General features: G+C 39.8%; 1 protein-coding gene across 3 annotated transcripts in view; it reads left to right on the top strand.

Moving 5' to 3' along the window:
• ANKRD31 (ankyrin repeat domain 31) overlaps positions 1-17,201 on the top strand; it is a 174,833-nt gene that overhangs the window by 99,564 nt on the left and 58,068 nt on the right. For all 3 annotated transcript variants that reach the window (XM_054488525.2, XM_054488523.1, XM_054488524.1), the window contains one exon: positions 219-361. In XM_054488525.2, coding sequence (XP_054344500.1) covers positions 219-361 — 143 coding nt within the window. The remainder of the gene's footprint in view (positions 1-218; positions 362-17,201) is intronic.

Here is a 17,201-nt window from a genome sequence, read left to right as displayed (position 1 = left end):
TATATCAACAAATATTTGTGATGAGACCAATTTGTTTTCAAAAATGAAACATAAATTTTCAGTCCATAGTTTTTAGTATTATTTCTTGTTCAGTACTTCGTATATACATATGAATCAATATGGATATTGCATTAATGCAACAAAACCTTAGTAATACAGATATTACATGAGTATTGATTCGCATGAAGCAGAGTTTTTTTTTCTTTTTCTTTTTTTAGGTTGGACACCACTTCATGAGGCATCTAATGAAGGATCTATTGATATAATTGTAGAGTTATTAAAAGCTGGTGCAAAGGTTAATTGTGAAAATATAGATGGAATTCTGCCCTTACATGATGCTGTTGCAAACAATCATTTAAAGGTACAGTGCACTTCACATTAAGATCTTACTACTTTTTCTTAGGAAAATGGATGAAGAAAATGAAGATATTTTAAACTGAGAACTAAAATGATTCTGTAAAACAAGTGATTTTTTAAAAACCTGCTTCAAATTACAAATGAAGATACAATAATATATATGGATTAGAAAATCTACGTATCCTAATGAATCATTTTTCCATTATTTCTTCATCACAAAATACATGCAAGTCAGAAGAGAGTAAAAGTAAACACAGCCCATAAATCTAATACATTATATTTTTAATTGTCTAAGATAATTTGCTGTTGTGCATAGAAGAGTCTAATTATAGTGACGATACGTGTGACAGCTAGATTTTTTTAACTCAAAATTTCTCAGTGGGTTAGGGGTAAAAACATGAATCATTTGTTTTCAGGGTGTTTGTTGTATCTTTTTCTCCTTTGTTTTTCTTTATCAAGCAGCCATTGTAAAAATATCACAAGAAAAGATTACGAGGGTCATTATTTCAATGACACTGACTTTCAAATCTCGACCTTAAGATTCTTCAGATGTTTACACTCATCTTTCTGTTTGACAAAGCATAGGAGAAAACTCTTATTGTTATCCATAGACAATATAGACTTCAGTAATAATTTTTTCTATTGTTACTATTTGTTTTATAATAAAATATTTTTAATTAAAGTATCTACTTTTTTTATTATTATACTTTAAGTTCTAGGGTACATGTGCACAACGTGCAGGTTTGTTACATAGGTGTACATGTGCCATGTTGGTGTGCTGCACCCATCAACTCATCATTTACATTAGGTATATCTCCTAATGCTATCCCTCCCCACTACACCCACCCCATGACAGCCCTGGTGTGTGATGTTCCCCACCCTGTGTCCAAGTGTTCTCATTGTTCAGTTCCCACCTATGAGTGAGAACATGCGGTGTTTGGTTTTCTGTCCTTGTGATAGTTTGCTCAGAATGATGGTTTCCAGATTCATCCATGTTCCTGCAAAGGACATGAACTCATCCTTTTTTATGGCTGCATAGTATTCCATGCTGTATATGTGCCACATTTTCTTAATCCACTCTATCATTGATGGACATTTGGGTTGGTTCCATGTCTTTGCTATTGTGAATAGTGCCACAATAAACATACGTGTGCATGTGTCTTTATAGCAGCATGATTTATAATCCTTTGGGCATATACCCAGTAATTGGATGGCTAGGTCAAATGGTATTTCTAGGTCAAATGGTATTTCTGGTTCTAGATCCTTGAGGAATCGCCACACTGTCTTCCACAATGGTTGAACTAGTTTACAGTCCCAACAACAGTGTAAAAGTGTTCCTATTTCTCCACATCCTCTCCAGCACCTGTTGTTTCCTGAGTTTTTAATGATTGCCATTTTAACTGGTGTGAGATGGTATCTCATTGTGGTTTTGATTTTCATTTCTCTGATGGCCAGTGATGATGAGCTTTTTTTCATGTGCCTGTTGGCTGCATAAATGTCTTCTTTTGAGAAGTATCTGTTCATATCCTTCACCCACTTTTTCATGGGGTTGTTTGATTTTTTCTTGTAAATTTGTTTAAGTTCTTTGTAGAGTCTGGATATTAGCCCTTTGTCAGATGGGTAGATTCTAAAAGTTTTCTCCCATTCTGTAGGTTGCCTGTTCACTCTGATGGTAGTTTCTTTTGCTGTGCAGGAGCTCTTTAGTTTAATTAGATCCCATTTGTCAATTTTGGCTTTTGTTGCCATTGCTTTTGGTGATTTAGTCATGAAGCCCTTGCCATTGCTATGTCTTGAATGGTATTGCCTAGGTTTTCTTCTGGGGTTTTTATGGTTTTAGGTCTACATTTAAGTCTTTAATCCATCTTGAATTAATTTTTGTATAAGGTGTAAGGAAGGGATCCAGTTTCAGCTTTCTGCATATGGCTAGCCAGTTTTCCCAACACCATTGACTAAACAGGGAATCCTTTCCCCATTTCTTGTTTTTGTCAGGTTTGTCAAAGATCAGATGGTTGTAGGTGTGTGGTATTATTTCTGAGGGCTCTGTTCTGTTCCATTAGTCTATATATCTGTTTTGGTACCAGTACCATGCTGTTTTGGTTACTGTAGCCTTGTAGTATAGTTTGAAGTCAGATAGCATGATGCTTCCAGCTTTGTTCTTTTGGCTTAGGATTCTCTTGGCTATGCGGGCTCTTTTTTGGTTCCATATATGAACTTTAAAGTAGTTTTTTCCAGTTCTGTGAAGAAAGTCATTGGTAGCTTGATGGGGATGGCATTGAATCTATAAATTACCTTGGGCAGTATGGCCATTTTAACAATATTGATTCTTCCTATCCATGAGCATGGAATGTTCTTCCATTTGTGTCCTCTTTTATTTCGTTGAGCAGTGGTTTGTAGTTCTCCTTGAAGAGGCCCTTCACATCCCTTGTAAGTTGGATTCCTAGGTATTTTATTCTCTTGGAAGCAATTGTGAATGGGAGTTCATTCATGATTTGGCTCTCTCTTTGACTGTTATTGGTGTATAAGAATGCTTGTGATTTTTGCACATTGATTTTGTATCCTGAGACTTTGCTGAAGTTGCTTATCAGCTTAAGGAGATTTTGGGCTGAGACGATGGGTTTTCTAGATATACAATCATGTCATCTGCAAACAGGGACAATTTGACTTCCTCTTTTCCTAATTGAATACCCTTTATTTCTTTCTCCTGCCTAATTGCCCTGGCCAGAACTTCCAAAAGTATGTTGAATAGGAGTAGTGAGAGAGGGCATCCCTGTCTTGTGCCAGTTTTCAAAGGGAATGCTTCCAGTTTTTGCCCATTCAGTGTGATATTGGCTGTGGGTTTGTCATAAATAGCTCTTATTATTTTGAGATACGTCCCATCAATACCTAGTTTATTGAGAGTTTTTAGCATGAAGGGCTGTTGACTTTTGTCGCAGGCCTTCTCTGCATCTATTGAGATAATCATGGGGTTTTTGTCTTTGGTTCTGTTTATATGATTGATTACGTTTATGGATTTGCATATGTTGATCCAGCCTTGCATCCCAGGGATGAAGCCCACTTGATCATGGTGGATAAGCTTTTTGATGTGCTGCTGGATTCGGTGTGCCAGTATTTTATTGAGGATTTTGCATTGAAGTTCATCAGGGATATTGGTCTAAAATTCTCTTTTTTTGTTGTGTAGAGACACAACAGGCTTTGGTATCAGGATGATGCTGGCCTCATCAAATGAGTTAGGGAGGATTCCCTCTTTTTCTATTGATTGGAATAGTTTCAGAAGGAATGGTACCAGCTCCTCCTTGTACCTCTGGTAGAATTCGGCTGTGAATCCGTCTGGTCCTGGACTTTTTTTGGTTGGTAGGCTATTAATTATTGCCTCAATTTCAGAGCCTGTTATTGGTCTATTCAGGGATTCAACTTCTTCCTGGTTTAGTCCTGGGAGGGTGTATGTGTCGAGGAATTTATCCATTTCTTCTAGATTTTCTAGTTTATTTGTGCAGAAGTGTTTATAGTATTCTCTGATGGTAGTTTGTATTTCTGTGGAATCGGTGGTGATATCCCCTTTATCATTTTTATTGCGTCTATTTGATTCTTCTCCCTTTTCTTGTTTATTAGTTTTCCTAGTGGTTTATCAATTTTGTTGATCTTTTCAAAAAACCAGCTCCTGGATTCATTAATATTTTGAAGGGTTTTTTTGTATCTCTATCTCCTTCAGTTCTTCTCTGATATTAGTTATTTCTTGCCTTCTGCTAGCTCTTGAATGTGTTTGCTCTTGTTTCTCTAGTTCTTTTAATTGTGATGTTAGGGTATCAATTTTGATCTTTCCTGCTTTCTCTTGTGGGCATTTAGTGCTATAAATTTCCCTCTACACACTGCTTTAAATGTGTCCCAGAGATTCTGGTATGTAGTGTCTTTGTTCTCATTGGTTTCCAAGAACTTCATTTCTGCCTTCATTTCGTTATGTACCCAGTAGTCATTCAGGAGCAGGTTGTTCAGTTTCCATGTAGTTGAGCGGTTTTGAGTGAGTTTCTTAATCCTGAGTTCTAGTTTGATTGCACTGTGGTCTGAGAGACAGTTTGTTATAATTTCCATTCTTTTATATTTGCTGAGGAGTGCTTTACTTCCAACTATGTGGTCAAGTTTGGAATAAGTGCGATCTGGTGCTGAGAAGAATGTATATTCTGTTGATTTGGGGTGGAGAGTTCTGTAGATGTCTATTAGGTCCGCTTGATGCAGAGCTGAGTTCAATTCCTGGATATCCTTGTTAACTTTCTGTCTTGTTGATCTGTCTAATGTTGACAGTGGGGTGTTAAAATCTCCCCTTATTATTGTGTGAGAGTCTAAGTCTCTTTGTGGACTTGCTTTATGAATCTGGGTGCTCCTGTATTGGGTGCATATATATTTAGGATAGTTAGCTCTTCTTGCGAATTGATCCCTTTACCATTATGTAATGGCCTTCTTTGTCTCTTTTGGTCTTTGTTGGTTTAAAGTCTGTTTTACCAGAGACTAGAATTGCAATCCTTGCCTTTTTTTTGTTTTCCATTTGCTCGGTAGATCTTCCTCCATCCTTTTATTTTGAGCCTATGTGTGTCTCTGCACGTGAGATGGGTCTCTTGAATAGAGCACAATGATGGGTCTTGACTCTATGCAATTTGCCAATCTGTGTCTTTTAATTGGAGCATTTAGCTCATTTACATTTAAGGTTAATATAGTTATGTGTGAATTTGATCCTGTCATTATGATGTTATTAGCTGGTTATTTTGCTCGTTAGTTGATGCAGTTTCTTCCTAACATTGACGGTCTTTACAATTTGGCATGTTTTTGCAGTGGCTGGTACCGGCTGTTCCTTTCCATGTTTAGTGCTTCCTTCAGGAGCTCTTGTAAGGCAGGTCTGGTGGTGACAAAATCTCTCAGCATTTGCTTGTCTGTGAAGGATTTTGTTTCTTCTTCACTTATGAAGCTTAGTTTGGCTGGATATGAAATTCTGGGTTGAAAATTCTTTTCTTTAAGAATGTTGAATATTGGCCCCCACTCTCTTGTGGCTTGTAGAGTTTCTGCCAAGAGATCCACTGTTAGTCTGATGGGCTTCCCTTTGTGGGTAACTTGACCTTTCTCTGTGGCTGCCCTTAACATTTTTTCCTTCATTTCAACTTTGGTGAATCTGACAATGATGTGTCTTGGAGTTGCTCCTCTTGAGGAGTATCTTTGTGGCGTTCTCTGTATTTCCTGAATTTGAATGTTGGCCTGCCTTGCGAGATTGGGGAAGTTCTCCTGGATAATATCCTGAAGAGTGTTTTCCAACTTGGTTCCATTCTCCCGTCACTCTCAGGTACACCGATCAGATGTATATTTGGTCTTTTCACGTAGTCCCATATTTCTTGGAGGCTTTGTTCGTTTCTTTTTACTCTTTTTTTCTCTAAACTTCTTGCTTCATTTCATTCATTTGATCTTCAATCACTGATACCCTTTTTCCAGTTGATTCAATGGGCTACTGAAGCTTGTGCATGCGTCCTGTAGTTCTTGTGCCATGGTTTTCAGCTCCATCAGGTTATTTAAGGTCTTCTCTATGCTGTTTATTCTAGTTAGCCATTCGTCTAATCTTCTTTCAAGGGTTTTAGCTTCTTTGCGATGAGTTTGAGCATCCTCCTTTAGCTCAGAGAAGTTTGTTATTACCGATCGTCTGAAGCCTTCTTCCCTCAACTCGTCAAAGTCATTCTCTGTCCATCTTTGCTCCATTGCTGTTGAGGAGCTGTGTTCCTTTGGAGGAGAAGAGGTGCTCTGATTTTTAGAATCTTCAGCTTTTCTGCTCTGGTTTCTCCCCATCTTTGTGGTTTTATCTACCTTTGGTCTTTGATGATGGTGACATACAGATGGGGTTTTGGTGTGGATGTCCTTTCTGTTTGTTAGTTTTCCTTCTAACAGTCAGGACCCTCAGCTGCAGGTCTGTTGGGAGTTTGCTGGAGGTCCACTCCAGACCCTGTTTGCCTGGGTATCACCAGCGGAGGCTGCAGAACAGCCAGTATTGCAGAACGGCAAATGTTGCTGCCTGATCCTTCCTCTGGAAGCTTTGTCTCAGAGGGGCACCCGGCAGTATGAGGTGTCAGTCGGCCCCTAATGGGAGGTGCCTCCCAGTTACGCTACTTGGGGGTCAGGGACCCACTTGAGGAGGCAGTCTGTCCATTCTCAGATCTCAAACTCCATGCTGGAAGAACCACTACTCTCTCCAAAGCTGTCAGACAGGGACGTTTAAGTCTGCAGAAGTTTCTGCTGTTGTTTGTTCAGCTATGCCTTGCCCCCGGAGGTGGAGTCTACAGAGGTAGGCATCCTTCCTTGAGCTGCGGTGGGCTCCATCCATTTCGAGCCTCCCAGCCGCTTTGTTTACCTTCTGAAGCCTCAGCAATGGCAGACACCCCTCCCCCAGCCTTGCTGCCGCCTTGCAGTTTGATCTCAGACTGCTGTGCTAGCAGTGAGTGAGGCTTTGTGGGCGTGGGACCCTCTGACCCAGGCGCAGGATATAATCTCCTGGTGTGCTGTTTGCTAATGAGAGGTGATAACATGCTAGCAGCCCTCGCTCGCTCTCGGTGCCTCCTTGGCCTCGGCATCCACTCTTGCCACACTCCAGGGGCCCTTCAGCCTGCCGTTGCACTGTGGGGGCCCCTTTCTGGGGTTGGCAGAGCATGGAGCCCACTCCCTCTACTCATGGGGAGCTGTGGAGGGAGAGGCGCAGCTGGGAGCTGGGGCTGCGTGCGGTGCTCGCAGGCCAGTGAGGGATCTGGGTGGGCATGGGCTCAGTAGACCCTGCACTTGGCACAGCTGGCCGGTGCCTGCTGGGCTTGATAGGAGGCTGGGTCCCATGCGTTGACCACCGTTCCCTCTTCGTGGGGTTGTTGGCCAAGATGGTGGTTCTCCATCTCTTTCTCACTTCCCTTCTTTTCCTCTTGGTTGTGTGGGATGAGCTCCCTCTGGGCTACCAGAGTGCCCGGGCTAGGTGCTGCAAAGTCCCTGGTGAGTGCCAGTGAGAGGTGAAGCTGGCTGGGCTTCTGGGACAGGTGGGAACTTGGAGAACTTTTCTGTCTAGCTAAAGGATTGTAAACACACCAGTCAGCGCTCTGTGTCTAGCTAATTGGGTGGGGACCTGGAGAACTTTTCTGTCTAGCTAAAGGTTTGTAAACGCACCAATCAGCACTCTGTATCTAGCTAAAGGTTTGTAAATGCACCAATCAGCACTCTGTGTCTAGATAATCTGGTGGGGACTTGGAGAACTTTTGTGTCTACCTAAAGGATTGTAAATGCACCAATCAGCGCTCTACGTCTAGCTAAAGGTTTGTAAACGCACCAATCAGCGCTCTGTCAAAACAGACCAATCAGCTCTCTGTAAAATGGACCAATCAGCTCTCTGTAAAATGGACCAATCAGCTCTCTTTAAAATGGATCAATCAGTAGGATGTGGGTGGGGCCAGATAAGGGAATAAAAGCAGGCCACCAGAGCCAGCAGTAGCAACCCACTCAGGTCCCTTTCCACACTGTGAAAGCTTTGTTCTTTTGCTCTTTGCAATAAATCTTGCTGCTGCTCACTCTTTGGGTCTGCACTACCTTTATGAGCTGTAACACTCACAGTGAAGGTCTGCAGCTTCACTCCTGAAGCCAGTGAGACCACAAACCCACTGGGAGGAACAAACAACTCCAGACGTGCCACCTTTAAGAGCTGTAACACTCACTGCAAAGGTCTGCGGCTTCACTCCTGAGGTCAGTGAGACCAAGAACCCACCAGTAGGAAGAAACTCTGGACATGTCCGAACATCAGAAGGAACAAACTCTGGACACGCCATCTTTAAGAACTGTGACACTTGCTGTGAGGGTCCGCGGCTTCATTCTTGAAGTCAGAGAGACCAAGAACCCACCAATTCTGGACACACTATGACCATTGGAAAAGCTCAGTATTAGGGTGGGAGTGTCCCGATTCTCCAGGTGCCATCTGTCATGACTTCCCTTGGCTAGGAAAGGGAATTCCCTGACCCCTTGCACTTCCTGGGTAAGGTGATGCCCTGCCCTGCTTCGGCTCACACTCTGTGGGCTGCACCCTCTGTCCGACAAGCCCCAGTGAGATGAACCTGGTACCTCTGTTGGAAATGCAGAAATCAACCATCTTCTGCGTCACTCATGCTGGGAGCTGTAGACTGGAGCTGTTCCTATTCAGCCATCTTGGAACCTCTTCAGTAATGATTATTGGTTTGAAAAAATAGTTAAGGAAACCATGAAGAACAATATAAAAAATTCCTTGGATCCCTCATTGATACCTATTTATCTATCTCTAGATATTTTAAGAGCCTGGTAACTTTTTAATGTAATTTTGTGAAAGGATATTCTTGCTGTTTTCAGCCTACACATGGCCATGTGGAGGCTGTTATTACTGAATTTATGATCTGCTAAGAGATGTGAATTAATGATTAAGAATATACCAGAGTGGGTGAGCTAATGTCCGATGTGGCTTCTTTTGGCTGAAAGAAGCTGTATTAGTTTGTTCTTGCATTGCTATAAAAAACTACCTGAGGCTGAGTACTTTATGAAGAAAAAAGGTTTGATTGACTCACAGTTCTGCAAGCTATACAGGAAGCATGACTGAGGAGACCTCAGGAAACTTAAAATCATGGCGGAAGGTGAAGGGTAGTAGGCACTTATTCACATGGTGGGGCAGAGAGAGAGAGGGAAGGGGGTGATGCTACACACTTTTAAACCACCAGATCTTGTGAGGACTCTGTCAAGAGACAGCACTAGGGGGATGGGGCTAAACCATTAGAAACCACCCTCATGATTCAATCACCTCCCACCAGACCCCACCTCCAACACTGGGGATTACAATTCAACATGAGATTTGAGTGGGGACTCAAAGCCAAACCATGTTAGAAGCACTTTGGCCTTTACAGTATTTAAATTGAAAAAGAATAGACAAATTATCAAGATCATATGGTCACAAAATGGAAGAAAGGAAACAGAATTATTAAAGTGATGAACCTGCTGGTTTTTTATAGAGGGAAAAGACCACTTAAAGTGAAACCACTTGGCCAGGCACGGTGGCTCACGCCTGTAATCCCAGTCCTTTGGGAGGCCGAGGCAGGCAGATCATGAGGTCAGGAGATCGAGATCATCCTGGCTAACACAGTGAAACCCCGACTCTACTGAAAATACCAAAAAAAAAAAAAATTAGCTGGGAATGATGGCAGGTACCTGTAGTCTCAGCTACTTGGGAGGCTGAGGCAGGAGAGTAGCTGAACCTGGGAGGCGGAGCTTGCAGTGAGCCAAGATCGTGCCACTGCACTCCAGCCTGGGCAACAGAGCCAGACTCCATCTCAAAAAATAAATAAATAAATAAAATAAAGTGAAACCACTTAAATAACGATCAAAGTTTCATAGTGGGAAAATCAGGTTTTTTGACATTATTCTGAGGAATGCCACCTAAAACGAAAAGAAAGTTAATTTTCTTATTCGTATTTGTGTTGCAGGTCACCAGCTTCACCCCTACCTTTGGAGACTTGTTAGAAGGACTTACAGAACTTATTGTGTTTGTACTTATGCCTGAGATTTATTACAGCAGTGTAGTAAGGATACACATCCAGATCGTAAGAGAAAAAGACACAGGTAGAAACTGGAGGTATCAATTTGGAGGTTTTCTTATGCTCTCTTCCTCATGAAGAGCCACACAGGGCTTAATCTTCCCCCAGAAGTGAAAATGTAGCAACATATATGTTATGGTTCCACCGAGGGAAGCTCATTAGAGACTCAGTGCTCAAGATTTTATTGTAGGCACCCTTTGCCTAGCACATACCAAAATCCCAAACTCCCAGAAGCATAAACCACATTGCTTGTGTAGACAGTTTAAGCACAATGAGCCACCCTTATCAGGCAACATTTTCTATCAGTGTAGTATACTGTTTACAACCCAAGTTCACAGGTGCCAAGTAATGGCCAACTCTTCTATGTTAACTCTTTTCTAAACGGTGTTATATTTAGGTTCTAATTGAAATGTGTACTAATTTATCGGGGAATCTGCCCCAATATTCACGTAGGTTCTTTTCTATTTTCCCTAATCGTTGGCCAGCTTGAGAAATAAAGGGACAGAGTACAAAAGAGAGAAATTTTAAAGCTGGGCATCCGGGGGAGACATCACATGTCGGTAGGTTCCGTGATGCCCCACAAGCCGCAAAAACCAGCAAGTTTTTATTAGAGATTTTCAAAAGGGGAGGGAGTGTACGAATAGGTGTGAGTGACAGACATCAAGTACTTAACAGGGTAATAGAATATCACAAGGCAAGTGGAGGCAGGGCAAGATCACATGACCACAGGACCAAGGCGAAATTAAAATTGCTAATGAAGTTTTGGGCACCATTGTCATTGATAACATCTTATCAGGAGACAGGGTTTTGAGATCAACCAGTCTAACCAAAATTTATTAGGTGGGAATTTCCTCTTCCTAATAAGCCTGGGAGCGCTATGGGAGACTGGAGTCTATTTCATCTCTGCAGTCTCGACCATAAGAGACGACCAAGCCCAGGGGGGCCAGTTCAGAGACCCACCCCCAGGTGCGTATTCTCTTTCTCAGGGATGTTCCATGCTGAGAAAAAGAATTCAGCAGTATTTCTCCCATTTGCTTTTGAAAGAAGAGAAATATGGCTCTGTTCCGCCCAGCTCACCGGCAGTCAGAGTTTAAGGTTATCGCTCTTGTTTCCTAAACATTGCTGTTATCTAGTTCTTTTTTCAAGGTGCCCAGATTTCATATTGTTTAAACACACATGCTCTACAATTTGTGCAGTTAATGCAATTTTCACATGGTCCTGAGGTGACATACATCCTCCTCGGCTGACAGGATTAAGGGATTAAAGTAAAGACAGACATAGGAAATCACAAGGGTATTGATTGGGGAAGTGATAAGTGTCCATGAAATCTTCACAACTTACGTTTAGAGATTGCAGTAAAGACAGGCATAAGAAATTATAAAAGTATTAATTTGGGGAACTAATAAATGTCCATAAAATCTTCACAATCCACGTTCTTCTGCCATGCCTTCAGCCGGTCCCTCCGTTTGGGGTCCCTGACTTCCCGCAACACTAATTTCCAGAATAGCAATAAACTGAATAAAGTTTGTTTTATTGGCCTAATTTTTCTGGCAAAGTTGTATGTCAGCACATAGGACATCCTTTATCTCACAGTTGATTTTTGCATCGTGATGTCAAGGAAGATTGTGAGTGGAAAAAATGTGAACTCAAACTATGTTTTTTCCTAGTCTCTCAATAACAACAGTCAACGCAGAAGACTTCTGTGACCACATGTGTGGGAGTTTCTCCCTACACTCAGGCAAGCAATCAATTCTGTAGCAGATACCAACTAGGTGTAACAAAAAGACAAATGAGACTATTAAAAACAAAAATCAACCTGGTAGATTTAAACCCAGCTTTACTGATAATCATTTTAAATGTAAATGACCTAAACACTCCAATTAAAAAGCAGAGATACATTGGTTAAAGAAGCAATACTCAATTAAATGTAGCATACAAGAAACTCACTTTAAACAAAAGGCACATAGCCAGGCATGGTGTCTCACACCTGTAATCCCAATATTTCCAAAGTCTGAGATAGGAGGATCATTTGAGCCCAGTAGTTCAAGACCAGCCTGGGCGACATAGTGAGACCCTGTCTCTAAAAAGAAAAAAAGCAAACCTCTCTCCCTCTCTCCTCTCTCTCTCTCTCTCTGTCTCTCTCTTCTCTCTGTGTGCATATGCACAGATAAGTTACAAGTAAATTAAGTAAGTTTATGGAAAAACATGTGCCATGCAAACAATAATCAAAAGAAGGAGTGGCTTTGGTAACTGATATGCTTAGGCTTTGTGTCCCTACCCAAATCTCATCTTAAATTATAATGCTGTATAATCCCCATAATCCCCTTAATCCCCACATGTCAAGGGAGAGACCAGTTGGAGGTAATTGGATCATGGGGGCAGTTTCCTCCATGCTGTTCTCGTGATAGTGAGTGGGTTCTCATTAGATCCAATGGTTTTATAAGTGTTTGGTAGTTCCTCCTGTGCTCATTCTCCTGCTGCTGCTTTGTGAAGAAGGTACCTTGCTTTGCCTTTGCTTTCCGCCATAATTGTAAGTTTCCTGAGGCTTCCCCAGCCATGCTGAACTGTGAGTGAATTAAACCTCTTTCCTTTATAAATTACCAGTTTGGGGCAGTTCTTTATAGCAGTGTGAAAACAGACTAATACAGCAACATAAGACAAAGTAGAATTTAAAGCAAGTAATATTTCCAGGGATAAAGAGACATATTTCATAATTATAAAGGGGACAGTTTGCCAGAAAGACATAACAATTCTAAAAGTGTGTGCACAGAAAAACAAATTTCAAATACATGAATAAATAGAATTGAAATGAAAATAAACAAATTCACAATTAAGTTGGAGACTGCAATTCTCTTAATAAATGATTTGTGAAGTATATACCCAGGATATAGAAGCCTTGAACAACATTATCAACCATGTTACCTACTTGACATTTATTGAAGATGCCAACAACAATGGCAGAAAATCCGTTCTTTTCAAAAGCTTACAGAACATTCAGCAATATAGACCAAATGTTGGACCATAAGACAAGTTTTAATAAATTCAAGATACATGAAGTCATATAAAGTATGTTCTTTCACCAAAATGAAATGCAATGACTAATCAGTAACCAAAAGATTTCTAGAAAATCCCCACATATTTAGAAATTAAACTGTATACGTCTGAATAACTCATGCGTCACAGAAGAAATCACAAGAGAAATTAGAAAGTATTTTGAACTGAATTAATATATCAAAATTTATGGGATTTAATGAAACTAGTATTTATATGGAAATTTAAAACTTCAGTGCTTGTGTTAGAAAAAAATGTAAATTCAGTGACTTTGGGTTTGACCTTACAAAGCTTGAAAAGCAAAAAAGGAGCAAAATAAGTAGAGATAACAGAAATCAATGAAATATAAAACAGACAAAGGAGAAAATTAACAAATGCAAAAGTTATTCTTTGAAAAGACTAATGCAATTTATAAACCTTTAGCCAGATTTTAAACAAGACCAAAAGAAGACACAGATTACCAATATCAAGAATTAGGGGACATTGCTATAGATCATACAGAAAATAAAAGGTTAAAAAGGGATTATTGTTACAACCTTATGCCAATAAATTTAACAACTTCAATAAAATGGACAAATTCCTTGAATGTACCTATCAAAGCTTACCCACAAAGAAAAAAAATAGCCCTTATAACCCTATATATGTGAAAGAAAATGAGTTGGTGGTTTAAAAACCTTTTCAAAAAGGAAATTCCAGGTGCAGGTAGTTTCACTGATAAATTTTACCAATAATTGAGGAAGAAACAAATGAGCCATACACAAACTCTTCCAGAAAAGTAAACAGGATGTACTTCCCAAGTGATTTTATGAGGCTAGTATTATTTTTATACCAAAACCAGCCGAAGGCATTACAAAAACCCAAAACTACAGACCAATATCCTTTAAGGACACAGATGCAAAAATCCTTAAAATATTAGCATGTTGAATCCAGTAATATATACATACAAATATTACATGACCAAATGGAGTTTGTCCCAGAACATAAGATTAGTTTATTATCTCAAAATCAATGTGGTTTACCAAATTAACAGATTAAAAATGAAAAACTACTTTATTTCAACACATGCAGTGAAGGCACTTCAAAAAAGTTAGCACTCATTCATTATTAAAAGAAAAGCTCAGTAAACCAAGAATAGACGTATCCTTCCTCAATCTGATAGACAGCACCTTCAAAAAACCTACAGATGACATCATACTTAGTGGTAAAAGGCGGAATTTTTTCCCCTAATATCAAGAACTTAACAAAGATGTTGCTCTCACTTCTTTTTTATTTTTATTATACTTTTGGGATACATGAGCAGAACGTGCAGGTTTGTTACATAGGTATACACGTGCCATGGTCGTTTGCTGCATCCATCAACCTACCATCTACATTAGATATTTCTCCTAATGCTATCCCTCCCCTAGTCCCCCACCCCCTGACAGGCCGCAGTGTGTGATGTTCCCCTCCCTGTGTCCATGTGTTTTCATTGTTCAACTCCCACTTATGAGTGAGAACATGCAGTGCTCTGACCACTTCTAATCAATATTATGCTGAATGAAGTATCTAGCCAGTTCAGTAATGGAAGAAAAATGAATAAAAGACGCACATGTATTTGGAAAGTAAAAAGCAAAGCTGTCTTTGTTTCCTATAATATGACAATGAAAAACTGCTTCTATTTCATATGACATGACAAAATAATTTACCAGAATTAATAAGTGAATCTAACAAGGACTCAACTGTATTTCTCTATACCAGCAATGAACAATTGGAAGTTGAAAATTTAAAAATACCGTTTATCATTATATCAAAATATTAAATAATTGGGGATAAATGTTACAAAATATGTCCAAGACCTTTACACCTTTATACTGAATACCTCAAAACATTGCTGAGAGTAATTAAAGAAGACCTAAATAAATGAAGTGATATATTGTGTTCATGGCTTAGAAGACTCAGTATTTTTCATATGTCATTTCCACCCAAATTGATCTATAGATTCAGTACAAATACAATAGTCTTAACAGGAATTTTTGAAGAAATTGTTAGGCTGATTCTAAAATTGATATGGAAATCAAAATAGCTTAAAATAGCTGAGACAAATTTGAAAAAGAATAATATTGGAGGATTTATATTACCTATAGTGTGTAGATATGTATTCCATAGCTATAGTAATCAAGACAGTATGTTACTAGCGTAAGTTACATTAGGATTTCTGAACCTTGACATAAATGACATTTGGGGCTGGATATTTCTTTCTTAAAGAGTGCTGTCCTCGTGAAAATGGCCATACTGCCCAAGGTAATTTGTAGATTCAATGCCATCCCCATCAAGCTACCAATGACTTTCTTCACAGAATTGGAAAAAACTACTTTCAAGTTCATATGGAACCAAAAAAGAGCCTGCATCACCAAGTCAATCCTAAGCCAGAAGAGCAAAGCTGGAGGCCTCATGCTACCTGACTTCAAACTATACTACAAGGCTACAGTAACCAAAACAGCATGGTACTGCTACCAAAACAGAGATATAGATCAATGGGACAGAACAGAGCCCTCAGAAATAACGCCACATATCTACAACTATCTGATCTTTGACAAACCTGAGAAAAACAAGCAATGGGGAAAGGATTCCCTATTTAATAAATGGTGCTGGGAAAACTGGCCAGCCATATGTAGAAAGCTGAAACTGGATCCCTTCCTTACACCTTATACAAAAATTAATTCAAGATGGATTAAAGACTTAAACATTAGACCTAAAACCATAAAAACCCCAGAAGAAAACCTAGGCATTACCATTCAGGACATAGGCATGGGCAAGGACTTCATGTCTAAAACACCAAAAGCAATGGCAACAAAAGCCAAAATTGACAAATGGGATCTAATTAAACTAAAGAGCTTCTGCACAGGAAAAGAAACTACCATCAGAGTGAACAGGCAACCTACAGAATGGGAGAAAATTTTCGCAACCTACTCATCTGACAAAGGGCTAATATCCAGAATCTACAATGAACTCAAGCAAATTTACAAGAAAAAACAAACAACCCCATCAAAAAGTGGGCAAAGGACATGAACAGACACTTCTCAAAAGAAGACATTTATGTAGCCAAAAAACACATGAAAAAATGCTCACCATCACTGGCCATCAGAGAAATGCAAATCAAAACCACAATGAGATACCATCTCACACCAGTTAGAATGGCAATCATTAAAAAGTCAGGAAACAACAGGTGCTGGAGAGGATGTGGAGAAATAGGAACACTTTTACACTGTTGGTGGGACTGTAAACTAGTTCAACCATTGTGGAAGTCAGTGTGGCGATTCCTCAGGGATCTAGAACTAGAAATACCATTTGACCCAGCCATCCCATTACTGGGTATATACCCAAAGGACTATAAATCATGCTGCTATAAAGACACATGCACACGTATGTTTATTGCGGCACTATTCACAATAGCAAAGACTTGGAACCAACCCAAATGTCCAACAATGATAGACTGGATTAAGAAAATGTGGCACATATACACCATTGAATACTATGCAGCCATAAAAAATGATGAGTTCATGTCCTTTGTAGGGACATGGATGAAATTGGAAACCATCATTCTCAGTAAACTATCGCAAGGACAAAAAACCAAACACCGCATGTTCTCACTCATAGGTGGGAATTGAACAATGAGAACACATGGACACAGGAAGGGGAACATCACACTCTGGGGACTGTTGTGGGGTGGGGGGAGAGGGAGGGATAGCATTAGGAGATATACCTAACGCTAAATGACGAGTTAATGGGTGCAGCACACCAGCATGGTACATGTATACATATGTAACTAACCTGCACATTATGCACATGTACCCTATAACTTAAAGTATAATAATAATAAAATAAAATAAAATAAAATAAAATAAAATAAAAAGAGTGCTGTCCTGTACTTATAGGATGTTTCATAGCTTCTCTGACCTCTACTCACTAGATGCCAGAAGCACCCATATCCTCTAGTTGTGCCAACCAAAAACTGTCTCTAGACATTCCTGAATTTATCCTGGGGGATAAAAATCATCCCCAGTTCAGGAGCACTGACTTTTACTTATACAACAATTGAACAAAATAAAAGCATTGAGAAACAGACCCTCATATATGTGTTCAGTTGATTTTTTTTTTTTTTTTTTTTGAGATGGAGTCTCACTTTGCCACCCAGGCTGGAGTGCAGTG

The sequence above is a fragment of the Pongo pygmaeus genome, chromosome 4 (assembly GCF_028885625.2).
Source record: "Pongo pygmaeus isolate AG05252 chromosome 4, NHGRI_mPonPyg2-v2.0_pri, whole genome shotgun sequence".
Lineage (NCBI taxonomy): Eukaryota > Metazoa > Chordata > Mammalia > Primates > Hominidae > Pongo > Pongo pygmaeus.
This window is presented reverse-complemented; position numbering and strand designations above follow the sequence as displayed.